This window comes from Tiliqua scincoides, chromosome 1 (assembly GCF_035046505.1).
Source record: "Tiliqua scincoides isolate rTilSci1 chromosome 1, rTilSci1.hap2, whole genome shotgun sequence".
NCBI classification, from domain to species: domain Eukaryota; kingdom Metazoa; phylum Chordata; class Lepidosauria; order Squamata; family Scincidae; genus Tiliqua; species Tiliqua scincoides.
In genome coordinates, this window is record NC_089821.1 from 42335645 (window position 1) to 42361732 (window position 26088).

A 26088-nucleotide genomic window follows, 5' to 3' on the forward strand; every position below is an offset into this window, starting at 1 on the left:
TGGTGCCGTGGGCAGCATGCAAGGTGATAGCCATATTTGCTTACTGTAAATACAAGAGAAAATCACACACAAACCGGCTGTAGTTTTGACAAGTATTAAGATCCCTCTTTACATCTGTACCTCTGTACCAAAGTGCAATTAGTTTTCCTCGCACAAGGATTTCTGTTTATCTTATTCTGCTTGATTACTTGAGTATAATCGCACCGTTTGCTTCATTGCTCCTGGTCGTAAGCTCCAGTTTAAAAAGGGGAGGATGAATGTGTGTAAATATACTGAATTCTGCTGTAAGACATTAATTTATGCATCTGGATATCAGCATTTTGCGAATTTTTTCTCTCAATTTCTTTTCTTTTTCACAAGGTTTGATTCACATACGCCAGATTCCTCGGCTTAATAGCTTGATCGGTAATGTGTCAGATACGAAGGACCTTGCTTTTAGATTGAAAAGGAAGCTATTCACTATTGAGGTAAGATTTTGTGTGTGTATATATATATACAGTTCTGTATGACAGATTGAATCTTGTCTTCACTGTTTAACCACATTTAATTTGCATCAGATGTTGCCTGTTATTTTAGTTGGGTTTTCATGCTTGGAATGGATTTAGAAAACATTATTTTTATTTTTAATAACAAAGTCAGATTCTCCATAGCAAGAATTATATTATCCAGAAGCAATTTGTTTTATTTTTAAATGAATATATAAAAAGTAGGCCATAACCTTCAATATCAAAGCATGACGTACATATTTCTAAAGATGTCAAAAGCATGTTTAATTAAATGATAATGACTTGCTCTTACTTGTGTTAGTGAGTGGGGAAGTGTCTACATGTTATTACTCCAGTTGAGGGTTTTTAATGTGTAAAGCTGCCTAAAATTGAATGTGGCATGAGGGATAAATGTCCTTATCAGTATTCAAAAACCATTTTCTTTGCATTACCAGAATCACCTTTAGCTCTTCTGTGTCATTTTAAACACAGTATCATTTACACTAATGTCCTTAAGTAAATTTTCTGCTAAATTTAAACTTTTTCCTCTGACCTTTATGCAGACAGTCCACATAGAAGGCAATAATACAAAAGATTATTTCATTTTAATCTTGGTAAAAAGCAAGTGAACATAGATCTACTATGCAATTAGCACTGATGTATTTATTAACTAAGTAAATGCTGAGGGGAGAGAGAGAGCTTTTGGTGTGATGGGATCTTCATCAGTACAGTCTCTGCAGCTTTTAAACAAAGACATAAAACAGCCAAGCTGCCCTGACAAATCATTTAGTTTAATCTCTTTTCAAATGAAAAGCTGTTAAGCAGACCACTTGTCTTAACTGCTTGAAACCATAAAAGGAAGAATTGCCACCAATATATTAGCATATTTTTTACTTCATCACCAAATGATGGTCAATGTGGCTTGGCACTGCTTTGGTGTTTGGGATTTCACCCTTAAGTGACCACTTTGGCCCTTATTTGACCCGCTGCCCTCTTTAGCTGGCCACTTGATAAGGTAACTTAAGGGTTCTCTTTCTCTCTCTCCTTTCCTCTCACTGTCTCTCCACAATTGTAAGTTGCACTAACCTATAAATTGTTGAAAAGAGGCTATCAAGTGACAAATTAAAGTTCCCTCCTCCTAATAATGGTAATCAATGTCCTTAATTATCTAGTCCTTTTCAAAGCAGTTAATAGTTAATCAAGAAGCTTTTTCAACCAGGTCATCTCTGCCTGGCTACTTCAAGTTTCTCAACTGGAGATGCTCTCTTCAAAATCCACTTAAAGTCAAATACTTGATGAAGATGGTTGTGTCATTTTTTTTCTGTTAAAAGGTAGTGATTCCTCTGTGGATTTTTTTTTTAAATTCTTAGAGAACACATTTAATGGACCTAAACACTGTACTAGTGTAGTCCATTTTAACATAATTTCACTTCATCAAAAGCCTATTCATCTTCTGAATCACTACTAGACTAAGGGCCTTTAATATTCATGCTAAAATGCAGAAACTGTAATTGCATTCACTGACATAGACAAGCAGGCAGAGTTTTTCCTACTATATTAAATTCCCATTTACTACATTATTGAATTGAAATATTTTGAACACATTTCCCAAGGAAACTTGTATTAGAAGACATTTCTTCTATCAATAAAAATCTCTGGTTACTATTTTTTGTTGCTATAAGGTTCAAAGTGAGTGGCCCACTGTAAAGAATTTCTGTAGCCAAAGGGTAAAAACATTTGATTTGACACTGTTAGGGATCCCTTGAAAAAAGAACCGCAGAGAAACATAGATGACCTACTTGAATCATTTTAGTCCTCATTGTTCAAGACTGTACCCCTTATAAATTATTTCCATTCTTGCTGGAAAGAAACCTACTGCATGCTAACCCAAGTCATTCGTCTTTGAATTTACAGCATTGCTTTGCACTGACATTCTGTTATTCATATTTCTAAGCAAAGCCATCTTTTCCCAAAGAAGTAGAGCAGTAGCTTGGGGGACCACACCAAGAAGATAGTTGACCAGGATAACATTAAATTTAAAAATTCAGTGAGAAAGATGATAAACAGCATGAACCACATGAATTTTGAAGGTTGCAAGCCTGTGCACACTGTACTGGAAGTAAACTCCATTGATCACAATGGGACTTACTTCTGAGTAGACATACATTGGATTGCACTGTAAAAAACTGGAAACATTATATAAAACATACAAGGCAAGGCCAAATACAAAGGTTGAAGTCCTGTTGTGTGCAGGACACTTATATGGTCATAGTATTGAAAGCTAACTTAGGGCACAGTCCTAACCAAGTCTACTCAGAAGTAAGTCCTTTTTTGTTCAATGGGGCTTACTCAGGATTGCAGCCTAAATGTCTTTGAAAAACAGATTAGAGATTTTGGTGTATGAATTAGCAGGGATCCTGGAACAAAACAGCTTCAATAACATTTTCATCACTAGGCTTGAGTACCTTCACAAGTAACATTTCTAATGGTTACACTGAATGAGTTCTGTTTAACTCTTACTGTGTTATCATGGTTTGTCCAGTTTTGTCATCATGTCCTTATGCTTATGTTGCTAGTATACTTGCTCAAGAAGAGATAATCGGTGTACACACCACTTACTTGGTATTTCATAGCAGTATAACATGTTTTAAAATATTAGAGAAGCCCTAAATGCATACCACTTTAAAAGACTCACAATTTTGAAGTTAGCTTGTCTAATCCTATTTCTTCCTACTTCGGAGTCTTAATTAGAAGAAGATAAAAACTGTCATTTGACTAAATTATTGTCTTGAATCTGTAGCAAAAGGTATAATCCGCAATTGGGCCAATTAGTGTGCCCCATAGTTAGCTATGCTGAGGCAGGCAACTTGATTAGATCTGACACCAGTCTAGTTCCCACTGTTGTTTTGCCAGGTATGATGGTCAGACTTCAAAGAGCTTGAGGCATCAGCAGGGCAAGGTTTGGAGGCCAGCTTAGGTCCGGTTGTTAATCTCTCTGCTAAAACCACAGCAGCCATCACACAAAACAAGCTTACACGACACAATCATGCGGTATTAAAGTTTGGGTTGAGTCATGCCAATTTGCCTTTGATTTTCTGATGATTGAGTAAAAGATGGCTACATGACTAGACACATACTAAAAATGTACTGATTAGGTAAGTTCCTCAAATATTTGAAATATTTTTGATTTTTTTGGTCAGATAATATGACATGCTATTTATCTTAACGAAATTTTTTGGCAAAGAAGTGGATAAATTACTTGTGTTTAGTGCACTGCAAATTAACAGAACTTTTGCCATATCACTTACTTCCATTATATGTAACTTTTCCTTCATTTCAGATGCGTACAAAAGTATTTAAGAAAAGTCAGTAGTATACCAATGTATTGCCTTAAAATAACTGTAAGAAAACTGTTCTTTTACTTGTAGAAATTTATGTCCATTTAAGTCATTCACATGAAGGGAATTTCCTCATAATTATTCTTATATGCTGAGTAAAGTGCTGTTCAGCTGATGTGATTATATAAGTGTTCTTTTGTTCTGCATTCTGATTTGTTGAAATGTTGCAGTAATGGTGACATGTTTCCATTCTGAGGAAAGCCTGAGGCTGCTTTAGTATCATTCCAAATGACTGAAATCGCCATCTTGCTGACTTTCCCTTAGGCAGCTTTAGGCCTGGTTACCTTTGTATTTGTTTCTCATCTTCCATATGAGTTTGGCCAGCAGGACATCACTACTTGGTTTTACAAAACAGTCGAAATAAACACAGTGCTGATTAAATGTCTTGGTATGCGTATCAGTTAGAATTCTGTATCTTAAAAGTATAGATCAAAATGAGGGCAGGAGCATTTGCTAATAAAGAAAGGCTATCATATTGGTGGGGGGGGGGTAGCTTCAAAAAAGGCAATTAAACAGAGTAGACCTGGTTGAGATTTTGTGTGTGTGTGTGTGAGAGAGAGGGAGGGAGGGAGGGAGGGAGATATAAGTATGTATCCACCCCATACATGGTAGGGAGAGAGTTTTTTTCTCTCTCTCACAATACTATAACCAGAAGTGCATTCATTGAAAGTGATTAGTGGGAAATTTAGCACAGACAGAAGGAAGTTTGATGAGTCTGTGGAATTTATTGCCACATGATGTGATGATGGCCAGTAGCTTGGATGGCCTTAAAAGAGGATCAGACAATTTCATAGAGGATAGGGCTAGCAGTGGTTATTTAGTCACAGTGGCTGTGTACTACCTCCAGTTTTAGCAGCAGTATGCCTCTGAAAATCAGTTTCAGGGGAGCAGTGGCAGGAGTGAAGTACCGTATTTTTCGCTCCATAAGATGCACTTTTTCCCCCCCAAAAAGTGGGGGGAAAAGTGTGTGCATCTTATGGAGCGAATACTGCAAAACAAACAAACAAACAACTCCGCCCCAGCCCTGGCCCCGCCTCCTGCCCGCTCACATCAGGCCATAGGCCTGCTCTGCTTCCCAGTCAGAGGCTACTCAGAAGTAAGTCTCAGAGTCAGTGGGGCTCACTCCCAAGAAAGCATGGGTGGGGTGGCAGTCTCACTGCCCAATCCTGTGCATGCCTATTCTGAAGTAAGTCCCATTAGAGTCAGGGGAGCTTACTCCCAGGAAAGCCTCTCTCCCCCCCCAAGCCTGGAGCATCACAGCCTCTCTTTCCCCCCCACCCCAAGCCTGGAGCATCACAACTTCTCTGCAACACAAACACTTTCCCCCCTCTCTCACACACACAGGCTGCCCCCTTCTCTTACACACACAGATGCTCTTCCCCCCCCCCACTCACTCACTCACACAGCAGGGGAGGGGCGCTTTCACTCACCTCATCCAGCATCTGAATGTAAGCCTCCCGCCATCACAAAGAAAAAACTGTCTCCTTGGTCAGAATGCCAGTGTTTGCTTATTGCACAAGCCCCAGGTAAGGCTTGGTTCTCACCATAAATCCAGAGGTTTGTTGTGTCTTGAGAATTCAAGTTGTGGTTGGACTTTCCACTTGTTCATTTGTATTGGAATCATGGAAGAACTGGCGAGGAGGTAGATGTGGTGTCAGCAGTGGCCCCTTTAAGGGTAAGGCCTGGGCATTCAGCAGAGTGTGCTGCACAGCTGCAGCCACTGGAAGGCAATAGGGCCCTCAGGGATATAAGAGCACCCGAGGCAGAAAGGGTTTGTGGGTTTTGAAGGAGTGCAGGTTGGAGGTAGGAGAGGAGACTGACTGGGTTTATTGAATTTGGAATCTGACTGTGGATTGTGACTGGACTTGGATACCCTGATGGATTTGACTGACCTTGGACTGTAATTTGGCTTATTGGTTCTGGACTCTGATTTGGCAACTCTGATTGATGGGACTGATTTACTTGGCATCTGTGGACTGGAACTGGACTCACTTTTGCTTGCTGCACTGGTGAGTTGCACAAGGGGGACTGATCAGCCTTAAGTGGGCACAAGGCCCAGTGGATTGGGATTTGGCAGAACATCATTGTAGCAGAAAGATAATATGATCCCCTATTTGTGTGCACCTGCTTTTCTGAGCTTCATAAATTCTGACTCTAGCGATGATGAGTTCTTGGGGTTTCCAGAAAACTAGAGTACTCAAACTTTTAAGTCTCTCCATTTGTTAATGACAGTGATAATGGTTCTTAATGCCACTGTTGACTGCTGTTCACTTTATATGGTTCAAATCTTATTCTGTTATAGTTTATTAAATATTTTATTACACTACTTGGTTCAGAATATTTTTTTTTCCTGTTTTCCTCCTCTAAAAACTAGGTGCGTCTTATGGTCAGGTGCATCTTATGGAGCGAAAAATATGGTATGTGTTTCTCTCCTGATTGTGGATATCCCAACATCACCTGGTGGATCTTTGTGGGAAACAATACTGGATTAGATGGGTTGTTGACCTGATCCAGCAGGGCTTTTCTTCTTAACTAACATCACCACAACTACTTAATAGTCTGGTTTGCTGTGCTGTAAGTTGTTGAACAATTGGAATTGCATGAAGGAATATCAAAATATCAATATTTTCAATCAATAAATTCGTTAACTGTTGCTTAAACGTGTATAAAAAAAACATAGTTCACATTTGGGCAAATTAAACCAGTTAAAACAAACAGGGTAAGTTAGTGGTTTTTGTAGTGAAAATCCCTGGTTTTTACTCTGGTTTTTGCCTACTTTTTCATCTGTCTTGGCTCTTCCTACCACCTCAGAGGTTTCTGTGATGCCTCAGCATCTAGAACATAAGAACAGCCCTACTGGATCAGGCCATAGGCCCATCTAGTCCAGCTTCCTGTATCTCACAGCGGCCCACCAAATGCCCCAGGAGCACACCAGATAACAAGAGACCTGCATCCTGATGCCCTCCCTTGCGTCTGGCATTCTGACACAGCCCATTTCTAAAATCAGGAATTTGCACATGCACATCATGGCTTGTAACCCATAATGGATTTTTCCTCCAGAAACTTGTCCATTCCCCTTTTAAAGGCATCCAGGCCAGATGCCGTCACCACATCCTGCGGCAAGGAGTTCCACAGATTGACCACACGCTGAGTAAAGAAATTTTTTTTGTCTGTCCTAACCCTCCCAACATTCAATTTTAGTGGATGTCCCCTGGTTCTGGTGTTATGTGAAGTGCAAAGAGCATCTCTCTATCCACTTTATCCTTCCCATGCATAATTTTGTATGTCTCAATCATGTCCCCCCTCAGGCGTCTCTTTTCTAGGCTGAAGAGGCCCAAACGCCGTAGCCTTTCCTCATGAGGAAGGTGCCCCAGCCCAGTAATCTAGAAGAGAGTACTGATTCATTCAGATACAGTAACCATGTTTGTTCTGTTGTTCATTGTTTGCTTTTCTTCTTTCCCAACTGACTGGTAAACCAAGAACTTGACTTCAAGCTAGCTCATTGGACTATGAAGCAGGCCTAATTCCCAAGCACAGGATATTCAGATGGCTTAAGTGATCCCCCAATTAAGCAATCCAACAAATAAAACCTGGCCAACACCCAGAGATTATTTTTAAAAATTGTGCATTTGCCTTTGTCTCTCATTCAAGCACTGGATGCTTAAATAAGGCTTTCATATAGAGGAGATGAGGGCTTGTATTATTAATTTACAAACATTTTGCTAATATGAAGGGTACAATTTATGGAAATAGGCTGCCAAGGGATATGCAAGTGAAAAAGGTTGGGAACCACTGCAGGAGAATCAAATCCACCTTTAAGGTGTCTGGTGTGTTAAGCCAGAAGCTCTACGTACAACATATAACTGGGAGTGTGCAATTCAATTCACAGCAGAGAGATGCAGCTGCATATATTTGCAAACCTTTTTACTCAGAAGTAGACCCTCTGCTTTCCATGGGTGTTATTCTTAAGTAACGGTGCATTGAATTGTAACCCGAGTTGAATTTCTGATGGAAAGGAGGATCCCATCCTGGTGTTGGAAAAAAAAAAAAGACTTCTGCAAAATGCATTTGCAAAAAGGAACTAGGTTGCAGCAGCGAAAGGGAATGGAGGAGAATAAAAGGTTAATCTTGGCTGGAATTTCCCAGGAAAGTTTCTAGAACAGTCATTTTCAACCTTTTTCAGCTCACAGCACACTGTCAAGGCACTAAAATTGTCAAGGCACACTCCCAGTTTTTTACTTACATTTCATTACTATATTACAATTAATTTTTAATTAATATAATTAATACAATTAAATCATTACATGACAAAGGGCATAATCCTAACTAGGTCTACTCAGAAGTAAGTCCTATTTTGTTCAGTGGGGCTTACTCTCAGGAAAGTGTGGTTAGGATTGCAGCCAAAGACTAGGGGGGGATGTGCCTGTGGGACTTACTTCTGAGTAGACATGCCTAGGATTGGGCTTTTGGTTGCACTCTTTTTTCTCAAATACAGGAGCAGGCAATTGGCACTTCTTTCTCCCCCACCCCCTCCCTCAGGCACATTCCCCCATCTCATAATTGCAGTTAGCACCTCTCCCTCTGCCCCTCCCCTCACTGATCCACACCTTCCAAAGGTCCAGAATCATTTGCTTCACATTCTCCCCCCATTGCCTGCTCATGTATTTCAGAAAAAAGCCCAAACCTAGACATGTCTACTCAGAAGTAAGTCCCATTATAGTCAATGGGGCTTAGTCCCAGGAAAGTGGGGTTGGAGAGGAACCTGAGAGCCCAGCCCAGCCCAGTTCAGGCATGTCTACTCAGAAGTCCCATTATAGTCAATGGGGTTTACTTGCAGGAAAGTGTGGTTAGGATTGTGGCCCAACCTCTGAAATACAAAGGCAAGGCAGGGAGGATCGATTTGGGGAGCTGCAGACAACTGTGGCAAGGAAAAGGCTGGTACCATTCTTAGGCTGGTAGCCTCAGCAGACTCCTTGGCTTCCTACCTGCTTGCCTGCCCCTGGCTCCCTCATTCTCACTCTGCCCAGACCTCCTCCAGGCTTTTCTGGTTGCCCGTTCAGCAGGCAGGGCAGACAAGGGACTTGATACCCAATCCTAGGCTCACATCGATCCTAGGCTCAATCCTAGGCTCAATCGACAAAGGACTCAATTGGTCCCTCAATTTGAGGGACTCAATTTGGTCCCTCACCAAAGGCTACTAAAAAAACTCCACAATCAGGGAATTAGAGGACAGGTCCTCTCCTGGATTGAGACCTGGTTGAAGACCAGGAAACAGAGAGTGGGTGTCAATGGGCAATTTTCACAATGGAGAGAGGTGAAAAGCGATGTGCCCCAAGGATCTGTCCTGGGACCGGTGCTTTTGAAACTCTTCATAAATGACCTGGAGACAGGGTGAGCGACTAAGATGATTACTGGGTTGGGGCACCTTCCCTATGAGGAAAGGTTACAGCATTTGGGCCTCTTCAGCCTAGAAAAGAGGCGCCTGAGGGGGGACATGATTGAGACATACAAAATTATGCAGGGGATGGACAGAGTGCATAGAGATGCTCTTTACACTCTCGCATAACAGCAGAACCAGGGGACAACCACTAAAATTGAGTGTTGGGAGAGTTAGAACAGACAAAAGAAAATATTTCTTTACTCAGCGTGTGGTCAGTCTGTGGAACTCCTTGCCACAGGATGTGGTGATGGTGTCTGGTCTGGATGCCTTTAAAAGGGGATTGGACAAGTTTCTGGAGGAAAAATCCATTATGGGTTACAAGCCATGATGTGCATGTGCAACCTCCTGATTTTAGAAATGGGCTATGTCAGAATGCCAGATGCAAGGGAGGGCACCAGGATGAGGTCTCTGGTTATCTGGTGTGCTCCCTGGGGCATTTGGTGGGCTGCTGTGAGATACAGGAAGCTGGACTAGATGGGCCTATGGCCTGATCCAGTGGGGCTGTTCTTATGTTCTTATGTAACCAAAAGTTGAAAGGTTCTGCCCTCTGTTTGACCCAGAAATAAGGCAAAGTGAGAATTGGAGCTTGATTACTTGGCAAAAATTTCAAGTACTATACATGAGTATCTACAGTAATTTGCTTTTCTCTCTGAAGCCTCCTGATCTGCTGCCCCCCATTAGATACAATGTGCCCATATTTGGTGCAGCTATATCAGTGGGGAAGGATAGGATTGGCTTGTTAATGTTGTTTGCAAACCTTTTGTGCATAATTTGTGAGCTGGTTGTTCTAGTGACAGAATTATGGGATACATCTGGTTTTGTCAATCACACTCTATTTGTTGGTTACCTTGTGTAGGGTTGGATGTAGTTAAGTGAATTTCTCTTAGTAAAAAGTAGCTATTGAAGACCAATACGTGCTACTTTCTATTTTTTTACAATAACTTGAAACTCTGTTCATGCTACATGAGGAATTGATAGGAACAGAGTCTTGTGTCACTGATGTTGAATTGGGCATCTAGCCAGTTTTCACTGATTCCATTGATAACTGTTGTGTATGTTTTTTATTAGCGTAAAATAGCTACATTTGGTTTCTTTCATATAAGAGACGTTAAAAAACTGTAATCCTTTCACATCACTACCTACACAGTGTGTTGATGAGTCCCTAGTGCTGTACAGAACAGAAAAGGATAAGTGATCAGGTTCCACTGCAGTCAGTCTCAGAATATCACTGGGCTTTCATAGTACCTCAGACTGAAATTTTACCTTTTCTAGGATAACCATATTGTAACCAATGTTCCCTTTTTAGTGAAATTTATAAGACTTTAATTTTTTTTCTCTATAGTCCACCTTTCTTGCCACAAAATTGAGCCAACTAACAAAATCATTTTTGCATGTGGAACTCTAGAAGCTACAGTGCCCGTTTTTGGACCTGGTGATATGGAATGCTTCTCAAGTTATACAGTGTCACTTGGGGAGGAAGTTTCAGGGCTCTTCAAATTCCAAGCAGATACACCAACATAGTTGTGGCTAGATTTATTTATTTATTTATTTATTACATTTTTATATTGATCTTCCTCTAAGGAGATCAGGGTGGTGTTCCTAGCTAGTTCTTCATCTCCTCTTGTCCTCACAACAACCCTGGACGCAATCCTAATCCCTTATGTCAGTACTTTCCAGCACTGACTTAATAATAATAATAATAATAATAATAATAATAAAACTTTATTTTTATCCCGCCCTTCTCCCAAAAAGGGACCCAGGGCGGCTAAGGGCAATGCAAAAGGGACTTAAGGGCAATGCAGCTCTGAGGAAAGAGAACAAACATTCCCTTACTTTGAGGAGGCCTCGGTGAGTGACACCCAACTGCAGGATGCAGCACATGTCCCATTGGCACCGCTATGCTAGTTTTGGAAAGCACTGACATAAGGGGTTAGGATTGTGCCCCCTGTGAGGTAGATGAGGCTGAGAGATAGTGACTGGCCCAAAGTCGCCCAGGACACTTCATGGCTGAACTGGAATTTGAACCTGAATCTTTCAGATCTAAATCCAACAACCACTACACACCCTGGCTCCCCGGTATGTCCTGTGTTACATCATTCATAGGGAGAAAAAAATAAGGACCATCAAACTTTCCTTGGTAGCAAGAACTTCAGGTACTTCTTGTGTGACAGGGAGTCTCAATTCCCTGTTCTCACAGAGCATTCTAGCAGATGGGTCTGCTTTTCACAGGTACATTATTTAGCACTATGAGAATGGGAAAAATCTTGGTAGAGCAGTTATAAAACCTCTGCAGGGAGAAATGTATTATGGACACTAGACAGTCAAGAAACAACTACAGAAAAAAGCAGGTCTGGACTGCATGTTATATAGGGACACCCATATAATAAATAATAACTTTAAAAAATTGTGTGGATAAGCCCAGAGGTGTTAACATTTAGTAGTAGCATCTTGCTGCTGCTTTTCCCTTTAGGAAGTGAAAGTGCTTTGACACCCACATGAAACATAAAGGCCACGCTGGTTGTTGCTTTATTCTATAACAAGAAACACATCCTTATATGAACATGACATTCCTGAATTTCCACTTCAGCTCAAGAAGTGGATGGCACAAGATCAAAGAAACCATTTCTCTCTGTACTGTGTATTCCCACTTGAAAGGACTAAGGGCCCAAACTGAAAGACATTTAGTTGACTAAATTAGTTGATTAAATTAGATTGACCCTGAGCACTTGCACTGTAGGTTCCAGAAGAGTTAAGTAAGCTGTAATAAAGATATGGGGTAGCCCAAGTATAATAACATTTTAACTGCTTACACACACACACACACACACACACACACACACACACACTCTGTTGTCAAGGTCTTCATTTTGTTTCTGTGCAAGTATGATATGACTTTGAAAATTTATTTCACTTGAAATTAAATGTAAACTTTCTTAAGCTGTAAAAGTCTCTGCAGGATTAATTCTGTCATAGATGCATGTTCCATTCTACATTATTTCATCTACTAGCCAGTTCAGGTTCTTTTTACCTGGTATGGTGTATTTCATTGAATTGTTTTGTCAGATGCTGTCAGGCCAACCTACTATTGTTAAAGAAAATCATACTAAATCATTTTGGCATGAGCCTTGCAGGAAGAAGGCACAGAATATGAAAGGTTTGATGAAATCAAGGATTTGATTTCAATATTGTAAAAGACTGCCTGTCAAAAATAAAATAATTCTTTTAAAAGTTTTTAATAAATAAATGGTTTTTAAATACTGACAGTACACCTTATCCAAAGTTTTGAATTATTTGTCTTAAACTATCATTGCTTTGACTCAAATCTGTGAAATACCGTTCCTTTTTTTCTCCTTCTGAATATTGATGATGGGTAGAAACACTACGAATATCGTAATGTTAGTGCACTGAATTTGAAAACTGTAATATCACATACTGAAATCTGTATTTGCTAACAAAAAGCCTTAACATGAAAAAAACTCCACCAGTTCTTAGTTTTACAAAGGATGGCAAGGAGCCCTAATTTAATGTTTTCTTTCCTACAAATATTGTAGACATATTTAATGTACCACATCCAGAGTAACACTTCCATGATTAAAAACTTGCTCCATGAATGCAAGTTGTCTTTGAGAACAGAGCGTTCAACTTGCACAAAGTGTCCTTGTAGCGTTCCACTTCTTCCATTCTCAGAAAGAGCTTGTGTGCCTGGAGTGCACTTCCATTCATAAAAATGTTACTCTGGATGTAATCCCATGACTTCTATGCATGAAGAGCAAGTTTGAAACTTGGAGGAGGGGGCATTGGGGTTAGAGGGATAACAGTTGACTTCACCAAAAATAAAGCCCCAGCTTTATTTAGCCCCAGCACAGCTTTAACCTGTGCTTAATTAAATTCTTTCATTCATGGGAAGTAAATTATATGAATGTTCTGGGTATAGGTCATATTGAAGAATATTAGGAAATCCTGGTTTCCCACTATGAGAAGAAGATTGTAGGCTCCCCCTATTTTCACACATAAAAAGTAATTACCTTTTGAATCATAGAATTGGAAGGTACCCACAAGGTCATCTAGGCTACCCCTGCCTGTAGCATGAAATCCACCTAGAACAGCCTTTTTCATCTCAGGGCATTCTGACAAGGTACTAAAATTGTCAAGACTATCAGTTTTTTGACAATTGATAAGGCACATTGCCCTGCTTTTGGTTGGCTCACATTCCCCAGTGTCCCTCCCCCAAACTCCTGCGGCACACCTGCGTACCATTCATGGCAAACCAATGTGCCACAGCAGTGGTTGAAAATCACTGTCCTAGAACATCTCCAGCAGGTGCCTGTGGAGCCTCTGCCTGAAGATCTCCAGTGAGGGAGGATCTACTATCTCCTTTGGCCATTTGTTCCACTGCCGAACCACCCTTACCAACAAGAATTTCTTCCTGATGTTGAGCTGGAATCTCCTCCCTTGCAATTGGCACTCATTTGATCCAGTTCTATTCTCAGAGGCAGATGAGAACAAATTTATTCCTTCTTCCATATTAAAGGCTTTAGGTATTCGAAGAATCATACCCCTCTCAGCCTTCTCCAGGTGAAATATACTACGTTCCCTCAACCTTTTCTTGGGCTTCTTTTCCAGCTCTTTGATCATCCTTGCCACTCTTCTGAACCCACTCCAGTTTGGCTGCATCTTACCTAAAATGTGATGATCCCCAGAATTGGACACGGTACTCTAGGTGAGGGCTGACCAATGCAGAGTAAAGCAGAAACACTACTTCTAGTGACTCGGCAGCTACGGTTCTACTAACGCAGGCTAAAATTGTGTTAGCCTTCTTTGCAGCTGCATCACACTGCTGGCTCATCTTGTGATTCAAATCTTGTGATTCACAAAACTCCAAGATCGCTCACATTTGCTGCTAAGCCAGGGATCTCCCATTCTATGCCTGCATCTTTTGTTATTTTAACCCAAGTGCTGAACCCTGAATTTTTCCCTGTTGAACATCATCTCACTTTCAATTTAATATAAAGCACAGTTCCAAGTTAAGTTAAAACCACATTTAATCAAACTGGATTGAAAACCACAGTCTGATCCTGCTTTTGTTTTACCCAACTCTGGTTCCTGAGTTTGTTCTTATGTTAACATAGGATTTTGATTTAGTTCAAACTGAAGACGTGAATGAGGAGAAGAAATATAGCAAATGAGCCTGTGGTTCTCCAAGGCACATTCTCATAGCAAGAAACTAAGATTAACCCACCCTCTCATAATATTTTTAAAAAAACAAAACAGCAAATGCTAAGATTAAAAATGTGATGTTACATTGGGAAGACTATTATTACTGTTTTGAATGTCTTGAACATTTGGCTACCTTGAGCATTAGTTTATGGTGGAAAAGGAGGATATAAATGCCTAAAATAAGTATTAATTTGCTGTAAATATGTACAATCTAAATTTCACAGAGGTGCACACAAGAAAGCAATTCCTAAAGTCCCTTTTAGAGTAATTTACATTATATAACATTTCTTATATGAAATATAGATTTTTCTGTACCATCAATTTTTAGTATTGCATTGGAAGATTTGTTCCAAAATCGCTAGTGCAGTAGAAGGTCATTTGTATATACAAACACAACATCTGTGTTGAAGTACCATTGAAACAACTGGCTTGTCTTTGTTCAGTGTGTACATAAATGGGTCGGTCTACCTTATCACTGAACCAAGAAAGAGTATGACTTTCCAGTTCAGTTATATTAGAAAATTCAGGTTATCAAGTAAATGATGGTTAAAAAGTGTTTTTGTAATATGCTGTTGTAGCTAAAGATAGCAAATATGTGATTACTCGAGACTACGTTCTTCATAAATCTTTCTCCAAAAATTAAATGGAACTATTTGAAAGCATGTGATTTGAGGTTTACAAAAACACATACTGATCGTGCTGACTCCTCTACCTGAAATGTCAGCATATTATTCATTATCTGTTTTATTGTTGATTTCAGGTTCTTGAGTGTTTATTATGAAATTGGAAGCCAAATGGGACTACCCTAAATTTAAGGTAGTACTTTCATATTGTCGGGGTACTCCTTAGCTGGCTTATTATAAATAAAGGCGTGCCCCAGTATACACAGTGCTTCTGTTCTGGAACCCACCGCAGTTAATTGAAACCGTGAATAACTGGGAACTCCCCGCACCTCCGGAGGGTCTTCTGAGCCCAGTAGAGGCTGTGCATGTCAGCCAGTAAGAACATAAGAACAGCCCCACTGGATCAGGCCAAAGGCCCATCTAGTCCAGCTTCCTGTATCTCACAGCGGCCCACCAAATGCCCCAGGGAGCACACCAGATAACAAGAGACCTCATCCTGGTGCCCTCCCTTGCATCTGGCATTCTGATAAAGCCCATTTCTAAAATCAGGAGGTTGCGCATACACATCATGGCTTGTACCCCATAATGGATTTTTCCTCCAGAAACTTGTCCAATCCCCTTTTAAAGGCGTCTAGGCTAGACACCAGCACCACATCCTGTGGCAAGGAGTTCCACAGACCAACCACACGCTGAGTAAAGAAATATTTTCTTTTGTCTGTCCTAACCCGCCCAACACTCAATTTTAGTGGATGTCCCCTGGTTCTGGTATTATGTGAGAGTGTAAAGAGCATCTCTCTATCCACTCTGTCCATCCCCTGCATAATTTTGTATGTCTCAATCATGTCCCCCCTCAGGCGTCTCTTTTCTAGGCTGAAGAGGCCCAAACGCCATAGCCTTTCCTCATAAGGAAGGTGCCCCAGCCCTGTAATCATCTTAGTCGCTCTCTTTTGCACCTTTTCCATTTCCACTATATCCTTTTTGAGATGTGGCGACCAGAACTGGACACAATACTCCAGGTGTGGCCTTACCATAGATTTGTACAACGGCATTATAATATTAGCCGTTTTGTTCTCAATACCCTTCCTAATGATCCCAAGCATAGAATTGGCCTTCTTCACTGCCACCGCACATTGGGTCGACACTTTCATCGACCTGTCCACCACCACTCCAAGATCTCTCTCCTGATCTGTCACAGACAGCTCAGAACCCATCAGCCTATATCTAAAGTTTTGATTTTTTCTCCCAATGTGCATGACTTTACACTTACTGACATTGAAGCGCATCTGCCATTTTGCTGCCCATTCTGCCAGTCTGGAGAGATCCTTCTGGAGCTCCTCACAATCACTTCTGGTCTTTACCACTCGGAAAAGTTTGGTGTCGTCTGCAAACTTAGCCACTTCACTGCTCAACCCTGTCTCCAGGTCATTTATGAAGAGGTTGAAAAGCACCGGTCCCAGGACAGATCCTTGGGGCACACCACTTTTCACTTCTCTCCATGGTGAAAATTGCCCATTGACACCCACTCTCTGCTTCCTGGCCTCCAACCAGTTCTTAGTCCATGAGAGGACCTGTCCTCTAATTCCCTGACTGTGGAGCTTTAGCCTTTGGTGAGGGACCCTGTCAAACGCCTTCTGAAAGTCCAGATATATAATGTCCACGGGTTCTCCCGCATCCACATGCCTGTTGACCTTTTCAAAGAATTCTATAAGGTTCGTGAGGCAATACCCTTAGAGAAGCCATGCTGACTCTCCCTCAGCAAGGCCTGATCATCTATGTGTTTTGAGATCCTATCTTTGATGAGGCATTCCACCATCTTACCCGGTATGGATGTTAGGCTGACCGGCCTATAGTTTCCCAGGTCCCCCCTCTTTCCCTTTTTAAAAATAGGCGTGACATTTGCTATCCTCCAATCTTCTGGCACCGTGGCCGTTTTGAGGAACAAGTTGCATACCTTAGTCAAGAGATCTGCAACTTCATTCTTCAATTCCTTAATAACTCTTGGGTGGATGCCATCAGGGCCCGGTGACTTATTGATCTTTAATTTATCAATGAGGTCTGAAACATCTTCTCTTTTAACCTCTATCTGACTTAACTCCTCGGTCAGGAGGTGCCGTTCGGGCAGCAGTATCTGCCCGAGGTCTTCTGCCGTGAAGACAGATGCAAAGAACTCATTTAATTTCTCTGCCATCTCTAAGTCTCCTTTTATCTCCGCTTTCCCTCCCTCACCATCCAGAGGGCCAACCGCTTCTCTGGCGGGTTTCCTGCTTCTAACATATTTGAAGAAGCTTTTATTATTCCCCTTAATGTTGCTGGCCATGCGTTCCTCATAGTCTCGCTTGGCCTCCCGTATCACCTTCTTACATTTCTTTTGCCACAGTTTATGTTCCTTTTTATTCTCCTCATTAGGGCAAGACTTCCATTTACGGAAGGAAGCTTCCTTGCCCTTCACAGCCTCTCTAACTTGGCTGGTTAGCCATGCGGGCACCCTCCTGGATTTAGTGGAACCCTTCTTTCTTTGCGGTATACACCTCTGCTGGGCCTCTATTACTGTTGTTTTAAGCAGTCTCCATGCACTCTGGAGAGATTGGACTCTTTTTACCCTCCCTTTCAACCTCCTTCTAACCAGCCTCCTCATTTGGGGGAAGTCCGCCTGTCGGAAGTCAAGGGTTTTTGTTAGAGATTTGCCTGGTATTCTTCCCCCAACGTGCACGTCAAAACGGATCGCAGCATGATCACTGTTCCCCAATGGCTCAGTAACGTTTACATCTCTAACCAGGTCCTGCGTACCGCACAATATTAAATCCAGAGTCACCTGTCCTCTGGTGGGCTCCGTGACTAGCTACTCTAAGCCACAGTCATTTAACACGTCAAGAAATCCGGTTTCCTTATCGTGACCAGAACACAAATTGACCCAGTCAATATGAGGATAATTGAAGTCCCCCATGATTACAACCCTGTCCCTCCTTGTCACCTCCCTGATCTGTTTCCTCATTTCAAGGTCCCCATCCGATTTCTGGTCTGGAGTACGATAGCACGCCCCCAGTATTACATCGCTGCACAAGCCTGGTAATTTAACCCACAGAGATTCTACGGTGGAGTCGGACCCACCTTCAATCTCTACTTTGCTGGATTCTATCCCTTCCTTAACATAAACGGCCACCCCACCTCCAACACGCCCCTGCCTGTCCCTCCTGTAGAGTTTATAGCCCGGGATTGCGGTATCCCACTGATTCTCCACATTCCACCAGGTTTCCGTTATGCCCACTATGTCAATGTTTTCCCTTGTGGAAACAGTGGCCTCTGCTGTCCTCATAATGACAGAAAATAGAGAAAAAATGCTACGTCCAGTTTCTCCATGAGAGAAAGGGGTATGTGCTTTCTCCTGAAACATTATATGGGGAGGTTTCAGAGAGGGAAAAGGACACTTTTCCCCCTTACCCACTTGCCAAAGCTCCCCTCAACCCCCAGTAAATAGCAACAGAGAACTTGGGTTTGAGGCTGTCAGCCATCCTTAGATTTATTTTTACTATTTTATTTTTCTAAATTTCTACCCTGCGTTATCTCCCTGAAAGGCTAGATCTGATGCCCTTTGTAATATGTAGTACAGCATGGGAAGGTTTTGTGTGGGTTTGCTTTTTATCTGTTATGACCATGTTTTATTTGCTTTCTGTAAACCACAAACAATTAAGAGAGATGTGTTATACATAAATAAATGAATAAAAGTGCAGAAAGAATGGAGGGGGAAGAAAGGGAAAAAAAGGGCTTTCTTTTCAATCCCTCTTCTGTAATCTCGAAACTGAACTACAAGGCAGATCCTGGCTGGCTGGGGCTTTGAACACAAACGTGTTACAAGCTGAAGATATAGCAGCAATATTTTCTGCAGTTACACCTATTCCTTGTAATACTGAATTTGGTAGTTTCTTACCTTTCAGCTGAGCTTTGAAACAGGGCTACACATATACGGGCTAGTAGTTCTGACTGCCCTGGAGAATTTTCCAGGTTTAATGGGAAAAAAATATTCTGTAAATTAAAAGAAAAAGGTAAGAGAGAACCTCAACCTTTTATCTTTTAGCCTATCTTTTAACCTTTAGCCTTTATAGAATTTTGAAGGTGGAGATTAGGATAGGTGGATGCTCACTGTGAGGCTAGAGATCTCCCCTTTCTGACTGTTAAGGTGTCATGAGAGAAGAAAGGAGGGTAAAAGGAGACCTCTTTTTTCTCCCACCACACCCACACTGTATACAGCAATAAAGTGCTCAGATTTGGGGCTGGAAGCAATTGCTGAACCTCAGCTCTTCCCTGTTGTGCTGTTTAGCAAAGTCCCTTCCTAGAAAGCCCTAGACTGTGTTTTGTCAAGGCCCTTGTTTGCTCTATCCCCAGCCTTGAACAGCAGAAGCACATCTGTGAGTAACTGGAGAAGCACTGTAACTTTTTTTTCGGAATCTCCATTTGTTCCTTCTTAATACCAAATTTACAGCCCAATCCTATGTAGTTCTACTCAGAAGTAAGTCCCATTGTGGCCTACTCCCAGGAAAGTGTGCATAGAGTTGTAGCTTCAGTGGTGCTATGCCCATCTGCCGGGTAGAAAAATGAGGTCACCCACAGATAAGGCAGTGTTATTAGCAGTATTTATATACCACTTTTCAACTAAAAGTTCACAAAGCGGTTTTACAGAGAAAAATAAAATAACTAATGGCTCCCTGTCCCAAAAGGGCTCACATTCTACAAAGATGCAAAAAGAACACCAGCAGGCAGCCACCAGAAAAGACACTGCTGGCGTGAGGTGGGCTAGTTACTCTCCCCCTGCTAAAAAGAGGAGCACCCACTGATAAAATTCAGGTTTGAGAATGTGCACCATGAATACATCCCCTGAACCTACTTTCTCCCATCCCCCATGCTTCAAGAAACAAGGGATAAATATATACTTCCTTGCCTCATTTGTGCCACTCATGATCAGGCAGATGAGATGTAGTTTCCTAGACCCAGAACACTAAACCTCAACAGACAGAAGATAGGGCAACTGAACCATAGCAGTATCTTTTTGAGATTGTTAGTGTTATTAAAAATATTTATATACTTTAACTTTTCAGTTAAAGCAGTTCACATAGCAGAATAAATGAAGATGAAGAAAAAAATTCATCTGGGTGAACTGGAAGCTACGTATCTAGCTCCAGAGCCAAGAAGTTTTGCAGTATTATGCTGGGGAGGGGGGAATTTTCCTCTTCATGCTTGGTTCCTTTCTTTTCTGAGCTCTTTTCTATACCCCCTTCCCCCTCAGTTTTCATTTTCTAATACTCTCTGCATTCTTACTGTTATTTCTCTTATATTAGGCTGTAGCGTAGCTGGGAGGCAAAATGGTAAGTACTGCAGGCGCTGCAGTGCCCACTTGCCATCATAGTCATTCTAGGCAACGATAGCAGCACGCAGGTGCTTGCCAAACTGAACAGTGTCTCCTGTGTATTGCCATTGCTGCCCAGAGTGGCTCTGATGGTGACTGGGAGAAGCCGTTTACACAGTGCATTGTGGTGTCTGCCCCCCACACACACATTTTGCCCCCTATTGATTCTAGTTTCATTTTTTATTAATTTATGTTCTGGATGTTAATTGCTATACACCCTAGCTTTAAATATGCACACTAGCATCCTTTTCAGCAGTAACATGGTTATCATCCTGCAGTGCCAGGATCAGACCATTAAAGGGTATTAATTGAAGATTGATACTTGCTTTTTCCCCCCTGAACTTTTCCCCTGTGTTGTTCACTCTCTGGGCTGTGCACTTACTGTAGCAGTGCTTCATGATTAACACTATCAGAGTTCAGGAATTGCAGGATTAGTTAGGCCACAATTTTCTTTTCATCTCTTTTAAGTATATAGGGCTGCAGTCCTATATACACTTTCCTGGAGTAAGTCCCATTGAACATAGTAGGACTTACTTCTGAGTAGACATGTATAGAATTGTGCTCTAAATCATTTATTAAGCCATTTCTGCCCAAAATTGCATATATGCAACAGGGGTCAAATGTGCACATCTGTGTGCTGGACAGAAATGAGTTAAGTATAGGTTCTTATATTATAGCGCAATCCACGTATATCTACTCAGAATTTCCATTGTTTTCAATAGGACTTACTCCCTGGAAAGTGCATAAGATTGCTGTGTTAAGTAGCTTAGGAACTGTTGCAGTTCCTTCCCATGCTGCCAGGGTAGTGTAGGAAGTCTCAGATCATGTGGTAGGAGTCCACATTGTGGCCCTCCCACATGCCAGCTTCAATCCTTAGGAAACTGGGTTAACTCTAGAGTGGGGAGTATCCTCAGTATAGATTCCTCCCATATGATCCAGAGCTCCTTGTGTTGCCCTGGGAGTGTAGGAAGAAGCAACTCTGGAGCAGAGTCATTGTCTTTAAGTCTTTGTCATAGCCACAGTAGTTTGATTCGCAAGCCTAAACCACCACTGCCATCTCAGTTACATATCTTGTTGAGAAGTTACTAACATCCAGACATTCCTGATTTGGTGAGCCATTTCCTAAAATGGGAAGTTGAATGTTGGATGTAAATTCTTAAATAGTTTATCTGATATCTAATTTCTCTATTTTTTCTGTGTGATTTTAGCTTCAGATAAGCAGCTGTAGTTTGTTTTCAGGTTCTCTATAGCCTACCCAATAATCTGCCCTAAGGATGTTGTTAATTCCTAGCCATATGTAATTACTGTCCAGCATTTCATGCATTGTTCCCTCAACCAAATGCTACTATGTGAGTTATGCCTTTTGCTAGTATAAGTGTCTGGCTTTATAATGTTAACAAAATACTCTATGCTGTTTAGTGCTTTCTATTAAAATGGGGTTCTGTTAACATAAAGCAAAACTGCATTAAGGAAAAAAAGACTGAAATGAAATGTGGCTTAGTTCCTCTTCTTCAGCAGTGCCATACCATGGGCTGTTTCTGCTTGGTCTGCATCATCATCAGAACTAAAAATAACATTCCCATAGTTTTATTGGCAGAGTTGTTAGAGCTGCTTCTTTAATTCTCGTTAAAAATGAATGGAGGGAAATGCAACATAAATATTAAATGTGAGCAGTTATTTTCGTATCTACCTACCAGGAGCTTCCTTGGATTCAAGTATTGCTAGTTAAATTAACTTTTATACTTATCTTAAATAAAGCATATTTAGGCTGCAATCCTATATACATGTTGGGGTTCCCCTCCTCCCCCGAGTCCCCAGCTTACCCAGGGAGGAAGCTTCTGGACCTGAGCAGAGGCAGCAGCCTTCCCAGCCCTCTCAGGAACAACCCTGGCAACTCCAGGTGAGAGGAGGTGGGAGGGAAACAGAGAGAGAAAGGGGAGGAGTTATGGTAAGCCCAGCGAAGGGCAAGCCCAGAGACAGGCCCTTTTTATACCATCCCTGTGAGGGAAGGGGAGGGGCCAAAGGGGAGGGGTCTGCCCTACATAAACCTGGAGGCCAGGGATGACAAGGCAGGTGGGAGTTAGAAGAGCAGGCAGGAGGATCTGCTGCTAGCAGCCCCTGCTCCTGACTAATGAATGCTGCCAACCCAAAGAAGGGGAACCGGGTGATGCAACCCCCCCTTCTTGTGGGGAACAAGTCTGAGGCCTCCACAAGGGGTCCCCCTCAGAAAGGCCGGGTGGGCCCTCCCCTCCCCCACAGGGAGGCCTCACAATACACTTGCCTGGGAGTAAGTCCCATGGAATTCAATAGAACTTACTTCCAAATAGATATATATAGGATTGCATTGTCAGTTTCTTTTATACATTCTTGATATTTGCTTTTAATATTTATATTTCATTAAATCTTAATTTTCAAGTGCATATTGAGGCATTCATTTTTAATAATGTAAAAAATAATTCCCCTCAAGAATTTATAGTTTCAAAATTTGGTGACTGTAATTAGTTTATAGCACCAAAATCCATGAAAATCAGAGACTAGTGCCCCATTCCCGCTCCAATCACACTTTCCAAAAAAGAGAGAAAGAAGCATTTGCATGTGCAACATTTGAAAGTGGATCTAAATGCCCTTTTGAAGGAACATCCCACTGAAACCAGTGCAATGTGGATAAAAAGCATGTGCTTGGAGTCACATCTCATGTACTGTCCCATTTCCTGTTCAGTAAGTAATACAAGTACAGAAACCTGCTTACAGGCATGTATCTTCTTAGTTGGATTGGAGTACATGTCTGACCTGCCATGATTTTTCCTTCGCTTTAACAGTACATGTTCAAGCTAACTAATAGTAGACTGAGAGCCCAATTCTATTTTCCCACTCCTGCTGATGCAGTTGCACCAAAACTGCGCACACTGTGTCCAGTGGGGTGGGGTGGGGTGGATCAGGATTTAAATTCCCTTACACCTGTGTAAGCCTCCTGACCCTGCAACGGTTCTCCTCAAACCTATGCTAGCAATTGGGAGACAGAGAAAATGGGGGACAGGATCCAGCATACGCCATTGTCATTGGATCCACTCACTCCTGCAGCCTCCCTGTCTCCATAATGCCTTCTCCCTGCCTAGTCTGACCCCTTCCCTGATCCTCCTACCCTCCCACCTCTCCCACTGTGTCATCTGCTCTGGCTGGTGGCAAGAGAGCTGATGGCACGAACAGGAAGGTTTCCTGGCAATGCGCTACTCAGTGCATTGTCAGTAGGCTCTTTATGACTGCTTTTCAGAAGTCTCCGGCAGCAGAACATACATTCTGCTGCCAACCAGAGCCCATAGCATTGTGCTGTGCAGAGGTGTAGCAAGGGTGGAGTCTAAGGGGCACCTGCCTCAGGCACTGCACCAAGGGGATCACATGAACATGGCTGCCCCTCAGTCTCCACCCTAGTTACGGAGAAGGCACTGGCAGCTTCATGCCCCCCTTTCCTTCTTCAAAGGGGAGCCTCCACAGGAGAAGGAATAGGGGGATGCGAAGCCACTGCAGTGAGCGATCCCTCCTCTGGGAAGAGCACTTCTCTGGATGCTGGGGCAGTACATTTTGCCACTGGCACTGTGAATTATTGGATTCCCTATTAGAATTCCCATGAGATGCAATTCTGGACTAACATACCTTAAAAGCAGAATCACATTCATAGGAAATACATTTTTGTTTTCCTTATTTCCGATTCAAGCATAGACCAAGTTTGGCTTTGGACCTGCCACGTAATAGCTTGAACATGAGTGACTCAAGAGCCCTCTCACTGTGCTTCTTGGAACATTTTTGCATCATATTCTAACAGACCAAACTTATTGACTCTTTATGCTGGAGGAACTAACATTCTGCCTGTGCTGGCTGACTTAGGACACAATCCTACCCTGCGCTGGATCAGGCAAGTCAAGAGGCTTGCGCTGTATCCAGTGCAGGATAGGGGCCAGAATCGGCTCAGCGCCCTGGCCCCTATAGGTCTCCTTGGACCTGTGCCACTTCTAGAGGTGGCACAAGTCAGAGGAGAGCAGAGCAGCTTCAAGCTCCCTGGGAATGGAGGTTGGAATCCTGCATAATTGCTGGATCCCAGCCCCATCTCCTGCTCCCTGCCTGCCTGTCCCCAGGGCCACCTGCCCTCTCCCCGCCCTGGAATGCCTCCCTCCCGCCTCCTGCCTGCCCACCGCAGAGCCTGGGCTGACACAAGGCTCACTGCGTGTGCCGGCACACCTCTACTTTACAACACATTTGCAAACCTCCTAGGCCAGCACAAGGGACTTGCGCCAGACCAAGTGCAGCTTAGGATTGCACTGTTAGGTAGTTGCAAAGACACTTCTAGTGGCTATAGCATTCTTGCACATGTCAGCAGATCACCAGCCACAAGGTAAGGCTGCAGGAAGGGTGAAACTAGATGGTGAGAGGGGTGTAATGGGGCATAGAGGCTGTGGAAGGAAGTGGATCTGATAGAGGTGGTGGATCTGATAGAGATAGAGATCCTATCCACTCTGTAAGCAGCTTTCTCACTCCCTTTCTGTCCTTGGTCTTTCACCAGCTAAGGAGCTAGCACAGTTCTGAGGATACCCATTGCGGAGCAGTAGATTTGCAGAGGTGTAAGTCCTCCCAATCCTCCCCACTAGATAAAGCATGCCTGTTTTTGTGCAGTTGCATTAGTGGGGGGGCGGACGGGGAGGATTGGGCCTAAAGTTACCCTGCCTTTGCTAGGCCACCAGGTAAAAATAAGCACAAACTTTTCTGCTATTATTGAGGTTAGAAACCAATCCAGAGATCTACAGAAACAATGGACAATAGTGTGCATGCAGCCACCCAGCAGAAGTGGAGGCCTCATGCTGGATCCAGCCGCTTTGAGTGATGGGAGGTGAAAATAAGAAATATAAACCTTTTAATAAATAAATAAATTTCCCCTCCTTCAGCACCCTTTTCAGCATTCAGAACAAAAAAATGCTCATTTGATCAGGGGCGTTACGTATTGATCCTTTATTTGTCTAATGAGCCTTTATTTGTCCAATAACATAATTTGACAGTCCTGATGATATTTTGGATGTTTTTTACAATAGAGTTATTCATTCTTTAGCAAACAAAATCAGTACTGGTTTTTAACGGGGTTTTTTAATCATTTCTGAAATTTCTGGAAAATAGTTTTCAGTTCTTGTCATTTATTGAAAAAGTAAGGAGATATATAAATTATTATTATTTAAAATAATGTTTGTAGCTTAGTAGCAATGTTGTAAAAATACTTGCATGTTTGAAAATCACACTAGCTATTCTTGTTTCAAATTTCATTTAATAGATTGTTCTGTATGATTTTATGATAACCAGATTATTCCTTGAACAGGAATTAAGAGTAAAGCTGCCAGGAAGAGCTTTTGTTGTCAATGTAGTTCCCGCCTCATGTTTTATGAGAGATTTCATGGTCTCATTGTAAAGAGTGGATGATTTAAAACCAAGATGTTACCAAGATAAACTTTCCCATTGTCATTAATGAGGATGGGTAATACTGAGTGAC

General features: G+C 42.0%; 1 protein-coding gene across 6 annotated transcripts in view; it reads left to right on the top strand.

Annotated features, from left to right (window-relative positions):
- The window catches only part of ELP4 (elongator acetyltransferase complex subunit 4), a 216691-nt gene that overhangs the window by 111068 nt on the left and 79535 nt on the right, over positions 1-26088 (top strand). For 4 of the 6 annotated variants that reach the window (XM_066638016.1, XM_066638014.1, XM_066638018.1 and 1 more), the window contains 2 exons: positions 361-467; positions 6258-6300. In XM_066638016.1, coding sequence (XP_066494113.1) covers positions 361-467; positions 6258-6300 — 150 coding nt within the window. The remainder of the gene's footprint in view (positions 1-360; positions 468-6257; positions 6301-26088) is intronic. The other 2 variants (XM_066638015.1, XM_066638019.1) reach the window with 1 other exon arrangement.